Source organism: Cnephaeus nilssonii (assembly GCF_951640355.1).
Source record: "Cnephaeus nilssonii genome assembly, chromosome: 12".
Taxonomy (NCBI): domain Eukaryota; kingdom Metazoa; phylum Chordata; class Mammalia; order Chiroptera; family Vespertilionidae; genus Cnephaeus; species Cnephaeus nilssonii.
In genome coordinates, this window is record NC_137083.1 from 5066041 (window position 1) to 5087196 (window position 21156).

Consider the following 21156-nt stretch of genomic DNA (forward strand, 5'->3'; position numbering starts at 1 on the left):
CTGGGACAATCTGTCTCTCTCAGGACCATGGCGCCCTCAGTGGGCGTTGGCCAGGAGTGCTGGGAGGGTCCGGGCTCTCTCTGAAGAGGTGACATGTGAGCTCAGGCTTGACGCTGACAGGAGGCAGCTTGTGGCACTGCAGGAAAAGGACCAGCGGGTATGGAACCCGCAGCAGGACGCCCCGCTGTGGGGGAACAAGAGGGAACAGGACACGGAGCCGGGCGGGAGGTGGGACCATGTGGTGGCTGTGGAGGTTAGTGGGGCCATCTCAGCTAAGGCTGTAACTGCAGTAGAATTTGGACTTTCTTGTAAGTACAATGAAAAGCTACTGCTTTAACCTGATGTCCATGAACTTGGTTAGGATGAATGTCACACCTGCAGGAAAATGTGGAGTTCGCATTTACTTCAGATACGAATGGGGCAGCAAGGAATGATGTAGAAGCGGTATCTACGCCGATGTTGCCAGCAGCAATAGCTGTTTCCATCTAGGACTGTTATTACAGCGATCTCAGGGTGTCACTTCTGACCATTCTACCTAATTAGAAATGATGGTAGTTATTAGACCTTACAGTTACCTTGTCATTTCACGCATTGTCACGGGACAGCCTGTGGGCCACATCCCGGCTGCCCCGGTTCTGTAAGTAATGCTGTTGGAACACAGCCACGCCCGGGCGTCCCTGTGTCATCGCTGCAGCAGCGCCATCTGGCCCAGGAGCCTTAGCTGCTCGCCGCCTGGCCTCCTGGAGGTTTGCGGGCACCTGCACGGCCGAGGCTGCGTGCATGTGACTGGGATACCGTTTTCGGAACATCGGGCAATGTGTCGGTGTCTTTGCAAGCTTGTGTGCTTTATTGTCTACGTTTAAAAACATGACTCAGAGAAGGGCTCCCTAGCTTCCCAAGACTGCCAAGACATTCACGGCGGGAAAAAGAAAGGGGGAGAATCCGACTGAGGGGCCAGCATGGCCCGACGGTGTTCCTTCTGCCCGAGGCCCCGGCCCCTGTTTTGTCTGGCAGAGTTTCCATATTACCGGTGCCCAGCACGGGCCATGCCTCTTCTTCACGGTGGTGTATGGAGTCCTCCCCACGTGCCGGGCACGGGCTTCCTCAGCTCTGTCTATGTGTCCCCGTGGCCCCCTGTGGGAGCAGTGACGGGGGCCAGGGGGTCCTGGCCGTGCATTCCCTTACTGAAAGTTACTGAGCACCTGCTGGGTGCCAGGCGCCGTGCCCAGGGCCAGGTGACTGCCGTTAGTGGCGAGGCCAAGGTTTGAGTCAGGCCCGTCTGATCCCAGGGTCCGGTGGCTCACACGCCGCGGCTGGTTCAGGGTGCCATGGGACACGGCGCTGTCTCTGTGGGGCCAGCCGGCTAGCCCCGTCACTACTCCCCTCTGTCCCCACCCACTTGGCTCTGCAGCCCTCCTCCCTGAAGGTCCACGTCTCCTCCTCTCCCCCCGTCTGCCCGCTTGGCCCAGAACAGGCACGAGTCGCTATTTCCCAGCCGCGCAGCATCCTCGGGGGCGGCCAAGGCACTAGCACAGCGGGGAAGCCACGTTTTGTGAGCTCAGCTCTTTCCTGTGAGGCCAGCTCTCTGCTCACCCTCTGGGTTTCCGATGCCCGGGCTCTGCCCTGCCCATCGCAGCCCAGGCCTCAGCGTTTGCCCATGTCCTTCAGTGGAGGGGCAGCTAGAGCCGACGGCAGGGACAGGGGCCGGCAGGCCACTCTCTCTCTCAGGGCTGAGAAGACAGACCTCGGGAAGGCCTGCTCCCTGGGGCTCACCCGGCTGGCTCGGCAGGTCCCTGTCCCCCAGGCCCCGCTCTCTCCCCTGGAAACGCCAGCAGCGCCCTTGGCCTGGTGGCCAGTCACTCCCAGCACCAGGCGCTCCCGGCCTTCTCGCCTTCGGTTCGTTAACATCCCGCAGGCGGCGAGCACCGTCCACCTGGCCATCTGCCTGGACACAGCGGGTTTTCAGTGCGCACACGCCCCACGCTCCCTCCGCTGGGACTCACGCAGCACTGGCTTTGCTGCTGCCGTGTTAGTATCAGTGTCTCAGTGACGTTGACATACAATAGTATGTTAGTTTCAGGTGTACAACATAGCAATTAGGCATTTCCACCACAAGTGATCCCCCTGATATTTCCGGTACCCAACAGGCACCCCACATGGTTATAACAATATTATTGACTGTACCCCCCCCCCCCCCCCCCCCACCGCATGCTGTACTTCACTCCCTGGGACCCCTTTATCTGCAATACCGTTTGCAGCCTTCATTTCTCACTTCGCAGAATGTGACACGTTCTCATGTTACTAAACATCCTTTCATACCAGCACTTCCATGTCTCTAGGGCATGTCGCTGGCCACATCTATACACGTTTTCCTTCAGATCGGGGACGTCTGGAAGACTGGGCATGTCACTCAGGGTCCAGTCAGAATATTGTAATACCGTTTTCTTGAACAGGGGAAGTTTAACTTAAAGATTCTTTTAAAAAATTTAATTTGAAATGAAATGAAACTTTAGTTGAAAGAAGCCGGTTAACTGCGATGAGAGGGGCAAGGGAAGCAGCTGGTGCAGCCAGGTGGCCGTGGCCTTCCCTCTGAGAGGAGCGGACAGTGTGAGAGCTGAAGACCAGGAGCGGGCATGTGCCCCCCGCCCCACAGCGCTCCTGAAAGAGGGCGTGGCCGCCCTGACGTCACCTCCTCCGTGCGGTGCAGGATGCCGCCTGTGCCGGACAGTGGGCGTGAGCCTGTGCTGGAGGGTGGAGTCCCAGAGCTGCATAGATGTGGCCTGTGGTTCGGGGAGGAGAGTCGGAGGGGGCAGGAGGCCTGAAGGCTTCCACACTCGCTGAGTAATGATGGCAGTAGGCCCTTCAGGCAGGATGGCTGCCGTGCCCTCTACCGGGAAGCTTAGCATTTCCCCCATGCCAGAGCGAATGCATGCAGGGAAAGGTTAGCTTGGACTTAGAGACAGTGAATGAATGAATGAATGAATGAATGATGGGAATGCTTGGGCTTGCTTTTCGTTTATTCTGTCTCCATTGTAAAACATGGCTGCCGTGGACATCTTTTGTCAGAAGTCTGCATCTCTGATGTTTTCATAGAGAAAATTGGTAGAATTTGTTTGTGAACATATTTAAGGCTTTTGTTGAACCTTACAAAATCACCCACCAAAAATGTGTCCCTGTTTAGTCTGCCTCAAATGATGGCTGGGAGAAAAGGCATGTTTTTGTCGCAGAACGTATTCTTGATTAGCTGTTCGGATCTCAGGCTGGTTTGTTGCATTGTGAGCTTGGAGACTGGGGGTGCTCAGAGCCAGCGGTGTGGGGCTGGAGCCGGCAGTCCGACTGACTCAGACGGGTCCAGGCCCCAGAGACCGGGGTCCTCCATTGCCTCGCCCCACCTCCTCAGCTCACCCCCTTCCCCTCTGAGTCCCTGTGGCCGACAGGTTCATGTCTCTGCAGCATCGCCTTCCTCAGTCAGTGGTCTTGCTCAAAAGCCTTCCACGCTTCCTCTTTGTGTTACTGAGAGTCAAAGCGAAGCAAAGAGATGACCTTTGGGGCTGGGCCCCTTGCCTCTCTTCTGTTGTTGTTTTTATAATCCTCATTGGAAGGTTGTTTTCCATTGATTTTTAGAGAGAGTGGAAGGGACGGGGGGAGAGAGAGAGAGAGAGAGAGAGAGAGAGAGAGAGAGAGAGAGAAGAGAGAAACATTGAAGTGAGAGAATCACATCCATTGGCTGCCTCCTGCACACGCCCTGAACAGGGCTGGGGATTGAGCCTGCAACCGAGGTCCATGCCCTTGGCGGAGAATCAAACCCGGGACCCTTTGGTTCGTGGGCCAACGCTCTATCCACTGAGGCAAAGGGGCTAGGGTGCCTTTCTTCTGTTGATGAGGTGACCCGGCAGGTCAGCCGGCCCAGCCCAACCTGGGACTTCTTCCTTCCAGTCCCCTGCACCTTCCAGACCCGCAGACCCCGCTGCCCAGCTTCCTCCCCTTCTCACCATTCTTCCAGGACAGCACCTGTGGGGAGAGGGGCGCCGCTAATACGTGTCCTCCCCCTCCTCATCTGATGGTCACACTGTGCCCTGGCTGGTGCCAACCCCACTGCCCAGGCGGCTAAAACCGTCCCCTTCAGCTGCCATGCTCAGGGGCACTGGCTCCTCAGGCTTCCAGGCTAAGTTCAAGACACATAGAAATAATGACCGTCTAGCCCAGCCGGCATGGCTCAGTGGATAGAGCGTCAGCCTGCGGACTGAAGGGTCCCAAGTTCAATTCCCGCCAAGGGCACATGCATGATTTGCGGGCTTGATCCCCAGTAGGGGGTGTGCAGGAGGCAGCCGATCAATGATTCTCTCTCATCATTGATGTTTCTATCTCTCTCTCCTTCTCCCTTCCTGTCTGAGATCAATAAAGAAATATATTTTTAAAAAGAAAAGAAATAATGACCTTCTAGCCCAGCCAGCGTGGCTCAGTGGTTGAGTGTCAACCTGTGAACCATGAAGTCACAGTTTGATTCCCAGTCAGGGCACATGCCCGGGTTGTGGGCTCGATCTCCTGTGTGGGGCGTGCAAGAGGCAGCTGATCGATGGTTCTCTCTCATCATTGATATTTCTCTTTTCCTTTCCCTTTTTCTGAAATCAATAAAAATGTAAATAATGACCTTCTATTACTTCCTAAGGAATTAGATACAGTCGTGTTTTATCCTAGGGCCGTAGAGGGACGTGGACATGGCTAAAGTTCTACCCTGAGCTTTGGGGCCTGGGCCTGGACACCACGTGAATGCGGGTGGGTGCGCGCTCACTCCTGCCCAGTGAAGCTACGGGGAAAGCAGGCACCTTCCTCGCCTTTCTAAATGGGTGCTTTATTTATTTATTTATTTTAAATAGTGAACATTTAATCATGCATGTTCCCTTAAGATAAGCATGTTCTTAAACATACTGTTCCTAATCTCTAGCTCTGTCTTTATCGTTATCTCTGCCGTCTATTGATCACAGTGCCGAGGGGGCAGGCGTTCTCCTCACGTTCTCCCGGGGGCTCCTGCATCCCTGCCGACCTGGGCTCCTGCGAGCTGCCTGCCCGCTGCTCTCCAGGCCTGCACCGGGTCCTGCCACCCGCACCAGGACAGCAGACCTCCCCGCGGAGCAGCCCGCACCTCCTGGTCTGTGTTCACGCACCAAGAGGCAGGCAGCAGCCAGCTTGCCCACTGCTCGCCCGCTCTTTCTCCTTCTGGTGGGGAAGTGCAGAGGCTGGGTGGGTGCTGGGAAGCGTCAAAGGACGTGAGAACAGCAGCCACGGGAGGAGCAGCTGGTGAGGGGCAAGAAAAAGAGGGGAAGTGAAGTCCATCCAAAGCCTTCAATTCATGGTGGAGACGAGCTGCCAGAGCGGTGGAGGGGGCTGCGGGGACGTTGTCCCTGATCGTAAGTGACCCTGGGGAAGGCCAGAACGTCACTGAGGGGAAATGTTCATTTTCAGCAGCCTGCCACCCTTTCTTCCTCCTTCTTCCTCCTCCCCCTCTCAGCCCTTTCCTCTTGGCGTTGGGGTTCAGATTGTAGGTTATTTCTAACATCCCTCCTCAAATGGCTGACCTGCTGTCCTCTGGAGGCATTTCTCTGTCACCTAGCAACCGGCATATCCCATACTGGTCCCCAGTTCTCTCCTTCAGCCTGATTGCGAAGATCACCCAGGTGGACATGGGGCACATGGGGCAGGTCTCCATGCAAAATCAGTCTCTGTGATGATGGAGCGATGGCTGTGAAGAGCAGGGAGCCTGTTTCCTGGTAATGCATCCAAAGTAGGGATTTCGTCCCATCTGGGGGTGGAGAGACAGAGAGACAGAAACAGAGAGATAGAGAGAGAGACAGAGGGGGGGGGGAGAGAGAGACAGAGAGAGACAGAGACAGAGACAGAGAGAGAGACAGGGGGAGAGAGAGAGAGAGACAGAGAGAGAGAGAGGGAGAGGGGAGAGAGAGAGAGAGAGAGAGAGAGAGAGAGAGAGAGAGAGAGAGATATCCTTGGAGCTGCCTGCCCTCTGGGAGCCTGCATTGTGGGCTCCCCCTCTAACCTGCGTTCCTGGCTAAATAGCAGGAAGAGGGGTAGAACTGGAGTTTTGACCAGGAAATTGTTCCTGATTTGCTGATTTGTCCGGCTAGATAGAAAGTTGGCACACTGAGAAAAACAAACTTCAGAGGGAAAATAGGAGGAGGACATTTTTTCTGCATGAGCTTATCATGCACTCCACACAGAGGCCCGAGTCTCTGAGCCGATTCTGCGAAGGAACAGGCACCCTACGGAGACGTGGTGATGGCAGGGGGGTGGGTGTGAGGGAGCAGCGGGGGGCTGCGGCCGGCTTCCCCTCCTGCCTGGCCACGGGCGCAGTCCGGACGCTCCCACAGAAAGGTTTTCTTTTATTTCTGCCCTTCATTAATTTATCTGTCTTTTTATTTACTTGTCTGTTTGTTTGCTTGCTTATTGTTGAACTTATTGGGGAGGCATAGGTTGATAAAGTTATACAGGTGTCAGGTGTACAATTCTATAACACACCGTCTGTATATTGTACTGTGTGTTCACCACCCCAAGTCAGGTTCCCTCCATCATCATGTATCTCCCTTTCCCCTTTCCCACCTCCCTCCACCCCTTTCCCTTTGGTCGTCACCAGCCTGTTGTCTGTGTCTAGGGGTTCTACTTCCTTGTTGAACCCGTCACCTTTCTCACCAGGTCCCCCTTCAAGTGTCTTTCCTTTCTCGGTGGGTCCCAGACTCCAAGGTCACTCAGGACGGATCTCTGTTCCATGAGCAAGTTCTGCCCTGAGATGTGCTGTTCCCGCTCCTCTCCCGGGAAATCCTTGCTCATACAGGGTCTTCCTGAAGATCACCTCCACGGCGGCCTTCACTGGACACCCTCCCTCTCCCCCGTCCCTCCCACGTGCGTGTGCAGTGCCGGTCATGCACTGTACGGGCCAGGACGCCTTCCTGGTCCAGGTGTAATTACTGCCTATCAGTCTCTCTCACTTTTATTGAATTCCCAGCGGACAGAAGTTAAGTCTTATTTAACTTTGTATCTACCTCAGTGTCTCCTCTATGGCTAGGCATGCAGTAGGTTTAGCCATTTATTCAGCATGTATTTATTGAGTACTTCCCATATGCCAGGCCATGGATACTCACTCTTCTAGAAAAGAGGAACACGGCCATGATAAACTACCTCTTCTCAGGGAGGTGGCATGCTGAGGGTGAAAGGAGATAGTCACTGAGCAAGATAAGTAAAATCACACACACACACGCAGTGCTTACTGAAGGACTGCCTTCCTGTGTAACACACACATACACACACACACACACCCGCAGTGCTTACTGAAGGACTGACTGCCTGTGAAACACACACACACACACACACACACACACACACAGTGCTTACTGAAGGACTGCCTTCCTGTGTAACACACACACACACACACACACACACAGTGCTTACTGAAGGACTGCCTTCCTGTGTAACACACACACACACACACACACACACACACGCAGTGCTTACTGAAGGACTGACTGCCTGTGAAACACACACACACACACACACACACAGTGCTTACTGAAGGACTGCCTTCCTTTGTAACAAACACACACACACACACACACATACACACACGCAGTGCTTACTGAAGGACTGACTGCCTGTGAAACACACACACACACACACACACACGCGCACACACGCACACACAGTGCTTATTGAAGGACTGCCTGCCTGTGTAACACACACACACGCACACACAGTGCTTACTGAAGGACTGACTGCCTGTGAAACACACACACACACACACACACACACACACACACAGTGCTTACTGAAGGACTGCCTTCCTGTGTAACACACACACACACACACACAGTGCTTACTGAAGGACTGCCTTCCTGTGTAACACACACACACACACACACACACACACACGCAGTGCTTACTGAAGGACTGACTGCCTGTGAAACACACACACACACACACACACACACACAGTGCTTACTGAAGGACTGCCTTCCTGTGTAACACACACACACACACACACACAGTGCTTACTGAAGGACTGCCTTCCTGTGTAACACACACACACACACACACACACACACGCAGTGCTTACTGAAGGACTGACTGCCTGTGAAACACACACACACACACACACACACACACACAGTGCTTACTGAAGGACTGCCTTCCTGTGTAACACACACACACACACACACACACGCAGTGCTTACTGAAGGACTGACTGCCTGTGAAACACACACACACACACACACACACAGTGCTTACTGAAGGACTGCCTTCCTTTGTAACAAACACACACACACACACACACATACACACACGCAGTGCTTACTGAAGGACTGACTGCCTGTGAAACACACACACACACACGCGCACACACGCACACACAGTGCTTATTGAAGGACTGCCTGCCTGTGTAACACACACACACGCACACACAGTGCTTACTGAAGGACTGACTGCCTGTGAAACACACACACACACACACACACACGCAGTGCTTACTGAAGGACTGACTATCTGTGAAACACATACACACACACACACACACACACAGTGCTTACTAAAGGACTGCCTTCCTGTGTAACACACACACACACACACACACACACAGTGCTTACTGAAGGACTGACTGCCTGTGAAACACACACACACACACACACACAGTGCTTACTAAAGGACTGCCTTCCTGTGTAACACACACACACACAGTGCTTACTGAAGGACTGACTGCCTGTGAAACACACACACACACACACACACAGTGCTTACTAAAGGACTGCCTTCCTGTGTAACACACACACACACACACAGTGCTTACTGAAGGACTGACTGCCTGTGAAACACACATATACACACAGGCCTGAGCATGGCAAAGGTTCCCGAACCCCCTGAGCATGCTGCTCTGCTGAGAGGAGAGGCGCCTGTTTGCGTGTGTCCTTCTTCTGGACCCGAACTGCTGAGTGTGTCTGAGACTTAGGGTAGCGGAGATCGCACTCTTCTTTTTATTGACCAGATTGTCTATAGAGACGCGCTAGAACCAGGCTACACAGCAATGTACTTCCGGGATGTTATTTTTGGGCTGAATAATGAACAGCTAACTCTGGGGCCTGGCAGGGTGCCCGGCACTGTTCTAAGCACTTCCGGTGGATTATGTCATGTACTCCTCGGAACCCTCAGGAGACAGGCACTATCCCGTGTGGCACACCGGAAACGGGCACAGCTATGTCCGTGGTCCCAGGTTCCCAGGGAGCAGGGGTCCACTCCAGACTGCCTGCCTGGAGACCCTGCTCTGCGCGCTGCTCTCTGCCCCATGGGATGTATGCAATCAGAGCAGGCACAGCCTTTCCTCCGTCCGCCGGTGTCCATTCCACGCCAGGCCCTCCTCGGCGAGCAGGTGCCCGCAGCCCGGGTGAGAGATCCGGGGCTTCCCCGACAGGACACAGGCTCCAGGCAGCTGGCCACCAGTGCTTTTCTCTTTGAGTTCCATCTGGCTTTCTGTTGGGACCTTAAAGATTTTGCTTGTTTGTTTTGTTTTTTAATATGTTTTTATGATTTTAGAGAGAGAGGAAGGTAGTGGCAGAGAGAGAGAACCATTGATATGGGAGAGATATCAATTGACTGCCTCCTGCACGCCCCCTACTGGGGATCAAGCCCATAACCCGGACATGTGCCCAGACCGGGAATCAAACTGGTGACCTTTTGGTGCACAGGGTGAAGCTCAACCAACTAAGCCACCCTGGCCAGGGCGGGACCTTAACGGTTTTAATGCCTGTAGTAATAGTCCTTCCAAAACACTGGTTACAAGGCATTTTTCCGGGGAAAGGAAGAGAGAAGGCTCGTGAGCTGCCGCCTGGGAGCCCCGCGGAAGCCACGGTGCTGGTCTCTGTGCAGCAGCCGCGGTGGCTCTTCTTCTCCGGCCCTTTGCGCGAGGCCCGGAGCCCGCCACGGCTGGTTCCCACTGATGCTCTGCGCGATGCCTCGCCCTCCATGATGGGGAAGAGGAAGCCTGGATCGGAGTGATGAGGTCGCTTGCACTAGTGCACACAGCGGGATTTGAACCCAGCTCTGGCTGCCCTTGGTGTTCACACTGCTGTGGTTTCTCACGAGCAATCCTAGACCCTTTCTTCAAAGAACCCGTACTTGGACCTCAGATAGTTAGGCGTCAACATGGGCCTGGAGCCCAGCTGCTTTATTTCACCCCAGTCAGACTCCCACCCAGCAGCCCGCATCCGTGGGCCTCACAGGGACCCCCGGGAGTCTGCAGAGCATTTGCTAAAACCACTTTTGCGTCTGTGCTCTCATGGATGCTGACCAATTGATGAACTCACCCCTAAGGATGATCGCAAACTCTAGGTCTTCCTCTCGTTGCCAGGGAGACTGAGTCCAGCCTCTCCCGGCAGGTCCTCCCCTCCCCTCCCCTCCCCTCCCCTCCCCTCCCCTCCCCTCCCCTCCTCTCCCCTCCCCTTCTCTCCTCCCCTCCATGATGAGCAAGTAACTCACCCTGTCTCTCTTGGCAGTTTCGGTTTCTTATCTTTAAAACGGGAGTAGAGTTATGCTGATGGTTAAATCAGTATTACAACTGAAAAAGAAACCTCAGCCCAGTGCCTTTCGACAAATGCTAGGTTACTGCTGTTACTAGGATGCCGCATCCCCACTCCAGTTTCCATGAGGAGAGATGATTGCTCAACCCTCCTGGCCTCTTCACACCCCCGGGGTCTTTCCCTCCTGGACTGATGATTTGAGGAGAATAAACTGGGCCCCCTTTTCCCCGTGGGAAGGAACCTGCCTTAGGTCTTACCTCAATAGGCATCTAATCTGAGGGTTTGGTTAGCTGTCTGCTATTCTCACTCTGAGCCTCGTTCTCCATAATTACTCACAAATGGGATATTGTAGCACTTCACCTTCTGATTCTATTTCTCAATTCATTTAGAAATTGAGCAGGAAAGAGGTATGCTATGAAACTTGTCCCTTTAATATTCTAGAATTAGTATGTGCTCTCTCCGTCCCCCGATTCTCAGAGTCAGGATTTTAGAGTTGAAAGGAGACCTTTTAAATGACTGAAATTTATTTCTCCGTCTCATCGCTGAGCCTGGGGCAGGTGGTCACTCAGCCCTTGCCTGCGTACTCCCGGTGATGGCAGGCTGCTTTCTCGGGGGCGGCCCAGGGGTCTGTCCGGGGAAGCTCTAGATGGGGCTGAGGAGCGTTTGGTTCCGCAGTGCTGGGCCCTCAGGCCTGCCTGTGCTCTAGAAAATGCGCAGGTTAGGGTCTCTCTGGGAGAAAGTGTTGGCCTGAAGCCTGCGGGAGAGGGTGAGTGTTCTCCGTGGTTTTGGCATCAAACCCCGAGAAACTTCCCACCACCCCGTGTGCCTGCTGCGTCCTGAGTAAATCCTCGGTGTGGCCGGTCTTAAAGGAAGCAGGAGAATGAGCCCAAAGCCCTCTGTGAACCTCCGGGGCGCTGTGAAGAGTGGCTCCCGGGAGGTCTCCTCCTGAGGGCTGACTGTTGGCATCTAATGAAACTGCCAGTGAAATTCTACTCTCCGAGAGGCTAACTGAGAGCTCAGAGCACTCCCCTCAAATAAACTCCCCAAACACACCGCCTGGGGCGGGCAGACTGATCGGCTCTGCTCCTGTCTGCTCTTTGCAGCTTTATTGACACATAACCCGCACCCCCCGAAACTGACCTTTCTGAAGTGTTCAATTCAGTGGTTTTTAGTATATTGATAGATTTGTGAAACCATCACCACCATCAGTTTTGGAACGTTCTCATGGCTCAGAGAAGAACTGCTGCCCCATTAGCATTCCGCCTCATGTCCCCTCCCCTCCCCCACCCGTGGGAACCACTAGGACTTCCTGTCTCTGGGGTTTGCCGATTCTGGACATTTCATATACTGGCATCATACACCGCGGGCTTTGTGTTGGCTTCTTTCACTTAGTGCAATGTGTTCAAGGGTGATCATGCTGGAGCACGATCAGTCCTTCATTCCTTTCATGGCCGCGTAATAATATTCCATCGAATGGGCCTGCCCCATTTTGTTTATCCACCCCTCAGTTCATAGACATTCAGGTTGTTTCCACTTTTTGGGTATTACCAAATGTTTCTATAAATATTCATCTACAGATTTTTGTGTGGTGGGCAAAAGTAGGTTTACAGCCAGCCATTTGTATGGATAAAGGCCAGCAGGTTATGATCATTATAATAGCATTATTAGCTCTGTGTTCTGCACACTCTCCGCTGTAAACCTGCTTTTATCCGTCCCTGCATTAGTAGAATTCCTAGATCATAGTCCCTTAAAAACCTTTCAAAATTGCTTTTTTTTATTTGCTTGGCTATTCTTGGGCCTCTATTTACTTCCTCTGTGCCGAATGCTGTCTATGACTTGATGTAAAATTAGCGCATCTGGGAGCCAGTTTAAAGTTCTTTAAAGAACTAGTTCTTTGTAGAAATAATTAAAAATTCTTCAAGTGAGGATAAACGAATCACAAGGATGCTTACCGTAGTCTCCAGGAGAGTACAATCGCCTTGATTCTCTTCTGTCCAACCTTCTGTTTGAAGGTTTACAAAGATTTTCTTTTCTTTTGCAGAATCGCAATGAAATAAAAAATGGCACTATCCTTCGACTAACCACGTCTCCGGTGAGTAGGTCTTCGTTTGTAGCTTTCCAGCAAACGCTTCCTCTCCTGTTCCTCTACATGTGATTATGGACATTCATTTTTGAAGATGACTTTAGTGCAAAACAGAAGGTTCTGGAACATCCTCACATCCAGGTTCTTGATAATCAGGAACGCTCTGCTCTCCCTGTATTTCCCATTACAGATAGGCAAGCCTCCTTCCAGGTCAAATACAGGCACATACATTGACTTTAAGTTTGAGTTTGTGAGTCATCTCCACAGTCCTCACCTTACAGATGAGATAACTCAGCTGTACTGACTGGTTTTTATCCACCTGCTCACAGGCCCACAACGCCATCGGAGCAAATTCAGACAACAGACAAAGCAAACGAGACCAAAGACAGCCTGTTACTTCCCCTTAAAGTCAGAGGGTGTACACGTGTACATGTGCATGTGTGTGTGTGCATGTGTGTAAGAGAGAGTTTAAGCATTTTCTCGTTTGGTCAGTTATTACAATAGTTCATAGAAATGTAGTGTAAGAAGTGTTTGCACGCTGCTGTTGCATTGACAGCTGACTCTAGATAAAACACCTTTAAAGTCCTCCAAATAAAAGCTGCCAAACCAAATGCTACAGAATATTTAGGCGACTGACTGCATTGCTTATCTTCATCTTTCTCACTTCCTTGTAGATACTTTAGGTAGTGCCATTAGCATATTTGAACTATATCCGCTCACAGTGCATTTTTATTGCTTTCCTAAAAAAACTAATCTGCAGAAAATACACCAACTGTTACTATTTTCACTCTGCATATGCGATGAAAACTGTGTCTAACTCACATTTTCAGTTTCTCCTGGAGCCATGTGGTGGCTAAAAATAAATGTGAAAACTGGGAAAGGCATCTGGCTGAAATTAAATTGCGGGGACTGGAACTACCACAGATTTTTCTTGTTGAAAATTATATTAGAGAGGCTTAAAACCCCCTAAACATTCTACCCAATCACATCTTGAACCTAAACCCAGTGATGAGCTCAACAGAGCGCGTGGCCGGAGTTGGCCGGCCTGGCTTTCGAAGCCTTCTTTTCCACTTCATGGTAATTATAATTTAGACTCATTTTTCAGCGGCTGCATGATGAGCTGAGACATTTTTGCCTGATGTGGCATTGATCTTCTTACTTTAGTCAGCAAGAATTAATGCTAATTTGACCTTTAGAGACCACAGTTTCCCTTGGTTTTTGTAGTTTCTGTTTATCCTGCTAAAGCTGCTCATTTTCTTGCTGGGCAGAAAGAGTACATCTTGCTTGTTATTTCATCTTAGAATTAGAAAGGCTCAGTTTCTTTATGTTTATTTATTAAATCTAGGCCTTCTCTAGGCCAAAGAAGAAGTCAGTTTTCTTTTTTATCGCCATGTGTTCATGCACAAATTTCCACAGGCTAAGCCAGTCCTGGGGAGGAGGCGAGGTGCTGGGCAGAGTGGGATTGCTCAGCATGCTGGGCGTGAGCGTGCAGACTCTGTGGCAGGACCTGGCCCTGGCGGCACCACGGGGCTTGTCCTGCCAGGCAGTGGCCCTCGCAGTCCCAGCGTGGTAAGGGAAGGGGAAGCCCATGCACGAGGCGGTGTTATACGATGGAGTCCACCTGCAAAAGACGGGCTCGCATTTTCTAAAGGGCAGTGTTCCCCAGACAGGAGTCACTGGAGGAGCGTCAAAAATGCTGATGTCACCTGGCAGGTGTGGCCCCGTGTTTGAGTGTCGAACTATGAAACAGGAGGTCATGGTTCGATTCCAGGTCAGGGCACATGCCCGGGTGGTAGGCTCGATCCCCAGTAAGGGGTGTGCAGGAGGCAGCCGGTCAGTGATTCTCTTTCATCAGTGGTATTTCTCTCTCCGCCTCTCCCTTTCTCTCATAAATCAATAAAAACCATATTTTTTTAAATGCCAATATCTGGCCTTCTAATGAGAAGCTGAATTATGATATGTAGGAGTGGGGTCCAGGAATCTGCATTTTAAGAGAGCACTTTAATGGTTTGGCTCTAGCCACAGTGTCTAGAATTGGGAATTACTGTATAATAAGCGAGATATTTTGAATTTGTAAAGTTCACTTGTTGCTGGTAGATTTTTTATTATTTTATGTTTAACTGGAAAATATGGCTCAGCATATGCTAACTCTTTCACTTTTTACATGTGTACTAAAAATAGGTTAAAAATAACTGTCTCCATCACATTTGCTAGGAAGTGCTAGAGAGTGTCGTAAAGAAACCAGCAGTTGGTGTTACACCAGCTTTTCCAGTCCTTTCATCTGCCTTGGCTCTCTGTAGCCAGACAAGGACATGCACACGCACATGCGTACACACATGTACAGCTGTACGGGGTTTTACAAAACTCTATCAGAGGTGCTATTTGTGTTGGCTTTGGTTGATGAATTTGTTTTCTGTCTTCCTCTATCATAGAACAACCCTTTCTGGATTGTTCCTAACAAAATAGGGGATTCATAAGAGAAGATCTATAAAAACAACCTGCACTATCTAAATAATAAAGAGCTAATATGCAGATGGTCTTGACGCCCTCACGCGTAATGACCAATCAGCAGGAGGCTGCGTACGCAGCAGGTGCAGGTGGGCAGGGACTTGCGTGAGACTCGCGTCCCCGCCCCCGGCGCCAGGCCCAGGGATGTAAGGCTCGTGGAGGCCTACCTCTGTGGGGCAATGGATCGCGAGGCTCCCGCACTGTGACAGGGCACAGGCCAGGCTGAGAGACCCCCCCCCCCAACCCGCCCCCGAGTGCATGAATTTCGTGCACTGGGCCTCTAGTTATTCGTATAAAAGCCCTTACATCTGGCTGGTGGTCCTCCTCTACATTGCACAGTTTATTTTTTATTTTATTTTTTGTTAATCCTCACCTGAGGATATTTTTCCATTGATTTTAGAGAGAGTGGAAGAGAGAGGGAAAGACAGAGAGAAATATCGATGTAAGAGAAACACATTGATTGGTTGCCTCCTGCACAAGCCCTGACCAGGGCCCCCGGTCGGGGAGGAACCTGCAACTGTGATACATACCCTTGAACCGAAATCGAACCCAGGACCCTGGTCCGCAGGCCAACGTTCTATCCACTGAGCCAAAATGGCCAGGGTGGCATTGCACACATTATACAGTACCTCGAGTGGCCATCTTAAACCTGTGTGCCTTTCAAGGGTCATAGCTTCACCCCCTCCCCAGTGCCATGGAAATATAACCATGGACATGCCCAGGAAATGGGTGCAGGTGGGTGTGTTTGAGCAATCAGGGACTGAGGCATTTCCGGTCGTGCAGCCAAGCAGCGTTTCCTTCTGCCTGCCCTGGGAATGGCAGCAGTGCAAGCGGAATCTGTCACGTGTTGCCTGAAGCAGCGTAGAAATATGCATTTGGCCACGGTTCTGTTTGAGGAAGCTTGGGGTTGCCAGACCCTTGTTTTTACTTTCCTGAAATTTGGTTTTAAAAAGTCCCCACAGTGAGTCTATCTGGGTCTCGCAGTGAGAAAGGCCTCTCTCAGTGCAACACAAGCCCCAGGAGCCACAAAGGAAAAGATTGACACATTTGACAGCGACAAAATAAAAGCCACACAAACTTGATGTTTGGAAAGAATTCCAGAAACAAATTCAATACCAGCGCTTTAGGAAAACAGTTGGCAATATGCATGACAGATAGAGTGCTAATTCCTCAAGTTCCAGGAATTATAAATAATGCCCCAAAGCAGATGGCCAAAATCTATAAGCAAAAATGATCTCTATTTTTACATACCTGTCTCTATCCATGCCTGTTGATCTGTATGTTTGTGTATCTGTTTACCCTGGCAGGCAGAGCCAGGATAAATGTAAATATGAATATGGAGACATATATAGAGCTATAGCTATAGATATATAGGTATAGGCATAGAGATAAATATATAGATATAGATATACATGAAAGAAGAAACTCAATATCTCTCTCAAAAGAGATGAAAATCTACCCTCCTCAGTAGTCAAGGTGTGAGGCCAGCTGCTGTGGTGTTGTGAGTATAAATTGGAACAGCCTCCCCTGGCCAGGCCGCTCAGTGGTTAGAGCATCGTCCCAGCATGGGACATCAAGGTTGTGGACTCGATCTCCAGAAGGGCACATGTAAGAATCAACCAATGAATGAATAAATAAGCGAAACAGCAAATTGAAGTTTCTCCACCCCCCCCTTTTTCTAATCCATCAGTAGAAAATATTAAATTGGAACAGCCACTTTGGAAGGCAACTTAGTTGTGTCCACCCAAGTCTAAAATATATGTGTCTTTGTCCTGACAGTTTTATTGCTGGGAACTTATCCAATAGGTAGACTCATAAGGACGCACGCACGCACGCACACCCACACAGAGCTGTGTGCATCGTTGTTTTTAATAATCAAGAACTGGAAAGCTGGTAACTGCCGACCAGCCGGGCCTAGTTCATACCCATGTGACAGGACAGTGTGCAGTGGTTAGCAAGACCATGGCTTGTGCCACCGGAGACGGTACGGAGTCAGTATCCTTGCAGAGGCAGGTTGAGGGCCTTCTGCGTGGAGCGACCCGTAGAGGTACGTGGGAAGGAGGCATATGCATGCTGATGATGGACGCAATCATTCTCAAGAACTCACTGCAATTGGTAGCGTTGGGGTAACTTTATTTTTAGTTTATAACGTCTGGCAGGACTTATATATTTTTATGCCATGCACTGGTCTTGTTTTTAATTAAATGAACAGCTTCACAGTTATCTTAAGGCCACCACTGCCTATAAGAGGTGAATCGTAATGTTCTGTACTGAAAACATTTTAGCATTCCAAACTTTTCGATATTCAGGAACCCTTTTCTGTATGACCTGGTTTCTTCTCACCCATTGTTTTGGCCGTGTGGGCAGAGTAAATAAAACTGCTCATCACATGCCTGCTGTTGCTTTGCCGGCTCTGAGCACAGTCCTCCCTTTCTGCTCCTCTTATTTGGGGACCGCTGTTAGGGGCATCCAGGCCAGAGGGCCTGTCACACTGGTTTTGGGGACTAGTCACTCTGGCAGAAAGAAGAATGGTGCTATCTCAGTCACGTGGACACAGGTCATCAGAGATTCTTAACAATAAGACCATTAACAATTTTAATTTCTCCTGACTTGAGAAACGAAAAGAGGGCTGTGAAATATTGAAGTTCTGTTTCTTGCCAGTGTTTGTTCTGTGAGCCCAAGTGAGAGAGAGGCAGAGGCAGAGGTGAGGAGTGACAAGGCTGCCCAAGGACAGATAGCAGGGGTAGCGAGGGGCAGGTCAGGAGTTTACTGCAGCCGTCCCCACAGGAGAGGGAGGCTGAGGGCTGCCTGGTGCAGCAGGGGAGGGAGGCTGCGGGCTGCCTGGTGCAGCAGGGGAGGGAGGCTGAGGGCTGCCTGGTGCAGCAGGGGAGGGAGGCTGAGGGCTGCCTGGTGCAGCAGGGGAGGGAGGCTGAGGGCTGCCTGGTGCAGCAGGGGAGGGAGGCTGCGGGCTGCCTGGTGCAGCAGGGGAGGGAGGCTGAGGGCTGCCTGGTGCAGCAGGGGAGGGAGGCTGAGGGCTGCCTGGTGCAGCAGGGGAGGGAGGCTGAGGGCTGCCTGGTGCAGCAGGGGAGGGAGGCTGAGGGCTGCCTGGTGCAGCAGGAGAGGGAGGCTGAGGGCTGCCTGGTGCAGTAGGGGAGGGAGGCTGAGGGCTGCCTGGTGCAGCAGGGGAGGGAGGCTGAGGGCTGCCTGGTGCAGCAGGGGAGGGAGGCTGAGGGCTGCCTGGTGCAGCAGGGGAGGGAGGCTGAGGGCTGCCTGGTGCAGCAGGGGAGGGAGGCTGAGGGCTGCCTGCTGCAGCAGGGGAGGGAGGCTGAGGGCTGCCTGGTGCAGCAGGGGAGGGAGGCTGAGGGCTGCCTGGTGCAGCAGGAGAGGGAGGCTGAGGGCTGCAGCAGGGGAGGGAGGCTGAGGGCTGCCTGGTGCAGCAGGGGAGGGAGGCTGAGGGCTGCCTGGTGCAGCAGGAGAGGGAGGCTGAGGGCTGCCTGGTGCAGCAGGAGAGGGAGGCTGAGGGCTGCCTGGTGCAGGGCGCGTCTAAGGAATGTTTGGAGGGAAAGTGCCCAGGCCGTCCTGGTGGTGGATGTGGGTCTCCTTGGGGAGGATGTGAGGACGGCCTGGTGTTGGGCCAGTGGCACTGTGTCCTGCAATAGAAGGTTTGGGGAGGGAAAAGGAAGAGGTTGAGATGCCTGTTCTGTGTCCAGGAGGAAGGCAGTCAGGTGTGAGTGCTGGGCAGCCATCCCCGGGTACATGACATGGACAGCCATGGGCTGGAGGAGGTACAGCCCTGGGCACTCTCTTGGGTTTAGAGCAGGAGCCAGTCAGGGAGCCTAGAGAAGACAGTGTTGTAGGGAGGAGGGAGGAGTTAGGTGTGCTGAAGGCCGCAGAGACAATAAGGAATATTAGGTGAGGGCATGGTCCCTGGGCCCCCCACCTGGAGGCATGGATAGCATCCTGGAGACACTCTGAGTGTGGGGGTGAGGATGGAAGCATCATTGCTGGGGTGGCGGGGAGTGGAAAAGAGAGACAACAACTGCAGACCCCTTTTCATTCCAGAGCTCGTGCTGAGCATGGAGCAGTGGAATGAGGGCGCGGCCAGAGGGGCAGCGGGGCAGTGGAGGTTCCTAAGTTTATGGTCTACTGCAGAGAGCGCCTGATGGAACAGACCAAAGCGGGGTCATTTCGAAGGACAGTATGTGAGAAGGTGAGAGGAGCAGGGATGGAGAGCAGCAGGGATTGCCTTTGTAGGAAGCTTGAACCAGGTCTCAGTACCAGGCTGTGCTCTTGGTAGTGGGAAGGGGAAGGCACTCCTGGCTGATGGCTTAGATTTTCTCAGTAAAATGTGAGGCGAGATCCCATGTGGGGAAGAAGGGAGTGAAGGAGTCACTTGCAGGGACATCGCAAACATTCCAGGAAAGCGAAGTTGGATAGCTGGATTGAGTGCCGTTGGAAAATATCCATGAAGCTTGTGCGCTTTTAGATGACTTTTTAGATGACCTTTAAGATGACTTCCTAATTGGTATCATGGACCTGGAACCATGCTGAAGTTTCTTGGGGATCATGTTAATCAGGGCCTTCAAGAACAGTGAGGAGGGGGAGGGGATTTCGGGGCAGCTGTGGAGTGGCTCAGGATGAAACTTGATTTCTATCCTTCCACCAGTAGCAGAAACCACTTACCCTGGGACATGATCTCCCGCACAGCTACCGAGCTCTGTCCATTTGTGCTGCTTGAAGAATCAGAACCGACGTGATTTTATTTTTAAATAATGTTGATTTACCGCCCCCCCCCCCCCCAATGTTAAAACATTGCAGCATCGTGGAAAATTTGAAAAATTGAACCTTGCTGCAAAGAAAATTATGCAGAATATTACAATTCATAAATAACCATGGGTCATATCGTGATGTGTTTCCTTTTGGTCATTTCCCTGCCAATATATGTACCCATGTGTGCACATATTTTCATTTATTTATTCTTAACTTCTTTCGACTTAACTTCTCTGAACTTCCGTCTCCTTTGTGAAGTGAGGATGACAGAGCCATCTGCCTGCTAGGAATGTGTGCAGAGTGAACGCATTCCTTCATAAAGGTGTTTACGACGTGGCTCATAAATGGTGTAGGTGTCTTTATCACTAATTTTAACAGCACCAACCAGCGTTCGTAAACACTGATAATGACAAGGAAATAATTCTGAGTACTCATTGTTATCATAATGTCTATAATCAGCGCAGACCTCCTGCTTGGAGAAAAATGTAGTTTCTTGGGAATTCAGTGATTCACTTGGGTTAAATGTTATCAATCCATGTGAGAATTTTAGAGAAGAGTATGTCCTTGAGCAGTTCAGAAGATAAATTGACTGTCTCTATTCGCTCAGCTCTCTCTTCTTCCTCTTTACAACATGGGATTTGGGGTTTGAGCGGTTTGTCCGGTAACTGGGGGTCAGTGAACGGGTCCAGAGGGCTCTCCTCCCCCTTCCTCCTCCTTTTCTAACTTCCATCGTGGAGCGTCCGCTGTTGGGTGTGACACGGGGAGACCGCGGGACGCCTCTGACCAGGTGACGGCAGGGCCACCGCCTTGGTTCCGGGAGCTGGCAGTGGTTTTCCCGTGGAATCCCGCCCATCCTCGGGGGAACCTGGCGGGGAGGGGGCTGCACTGGGGAGCTGTGGGGTGCAGCCCCTTTGCTCCCAGGACCGACCTGTGTGGGCTCCCTTTCTCACTGAGCAGTCTCCCCTCTGTCACAGGTCACAGGGGCCCCTCAGATGTTTGTAACGAGTTTCTGTTCTGGAGAAGGCACCTGATGGTCGGGCTCAGACACCCCGTCTTCAGGCTCAGAGGAGGGCGCCAGCAGCTGGGGAGGCTGTGAGGAGGCAGGTGCTCCGACAACGCGGTGCTGAGTTAAAAATCACTCCACAGACGTGCCGGCATTTCTCTTAAGCAAAAGCACAGGCAGGAGTGTAATAATTTTTTCCTAACTGCTTGTCCTGACTGAAA

At 51.7% G+C, this 21156-nt stretch overlaps 1 protein-coding gene across 4 annotated transcripts in view; it reads left to right on the forward strand.

Moving 5' to 3' along the window:
• ELMO1 (engulfment and cell motility 1) overlaps positions 1-21156 on the forward strand; it is a 403454-nt gene that overhangs the window by 115449 nt on the left and 266849 nt on the right. For all 4 annotated transcript variants that reach the window (XM_079786562.1, XM_079786563.1, XM_079786560.1 and 1 more), the window contains exon 5: positions 12613-12663. In XM_079786562.1, coding sequence (XP_079642688.1) covers positions 12613-12663 — 51 coding nt within the window. The remainder of the gene's footprint in view (positions 1-12612; positions 12664-21156) is intronic.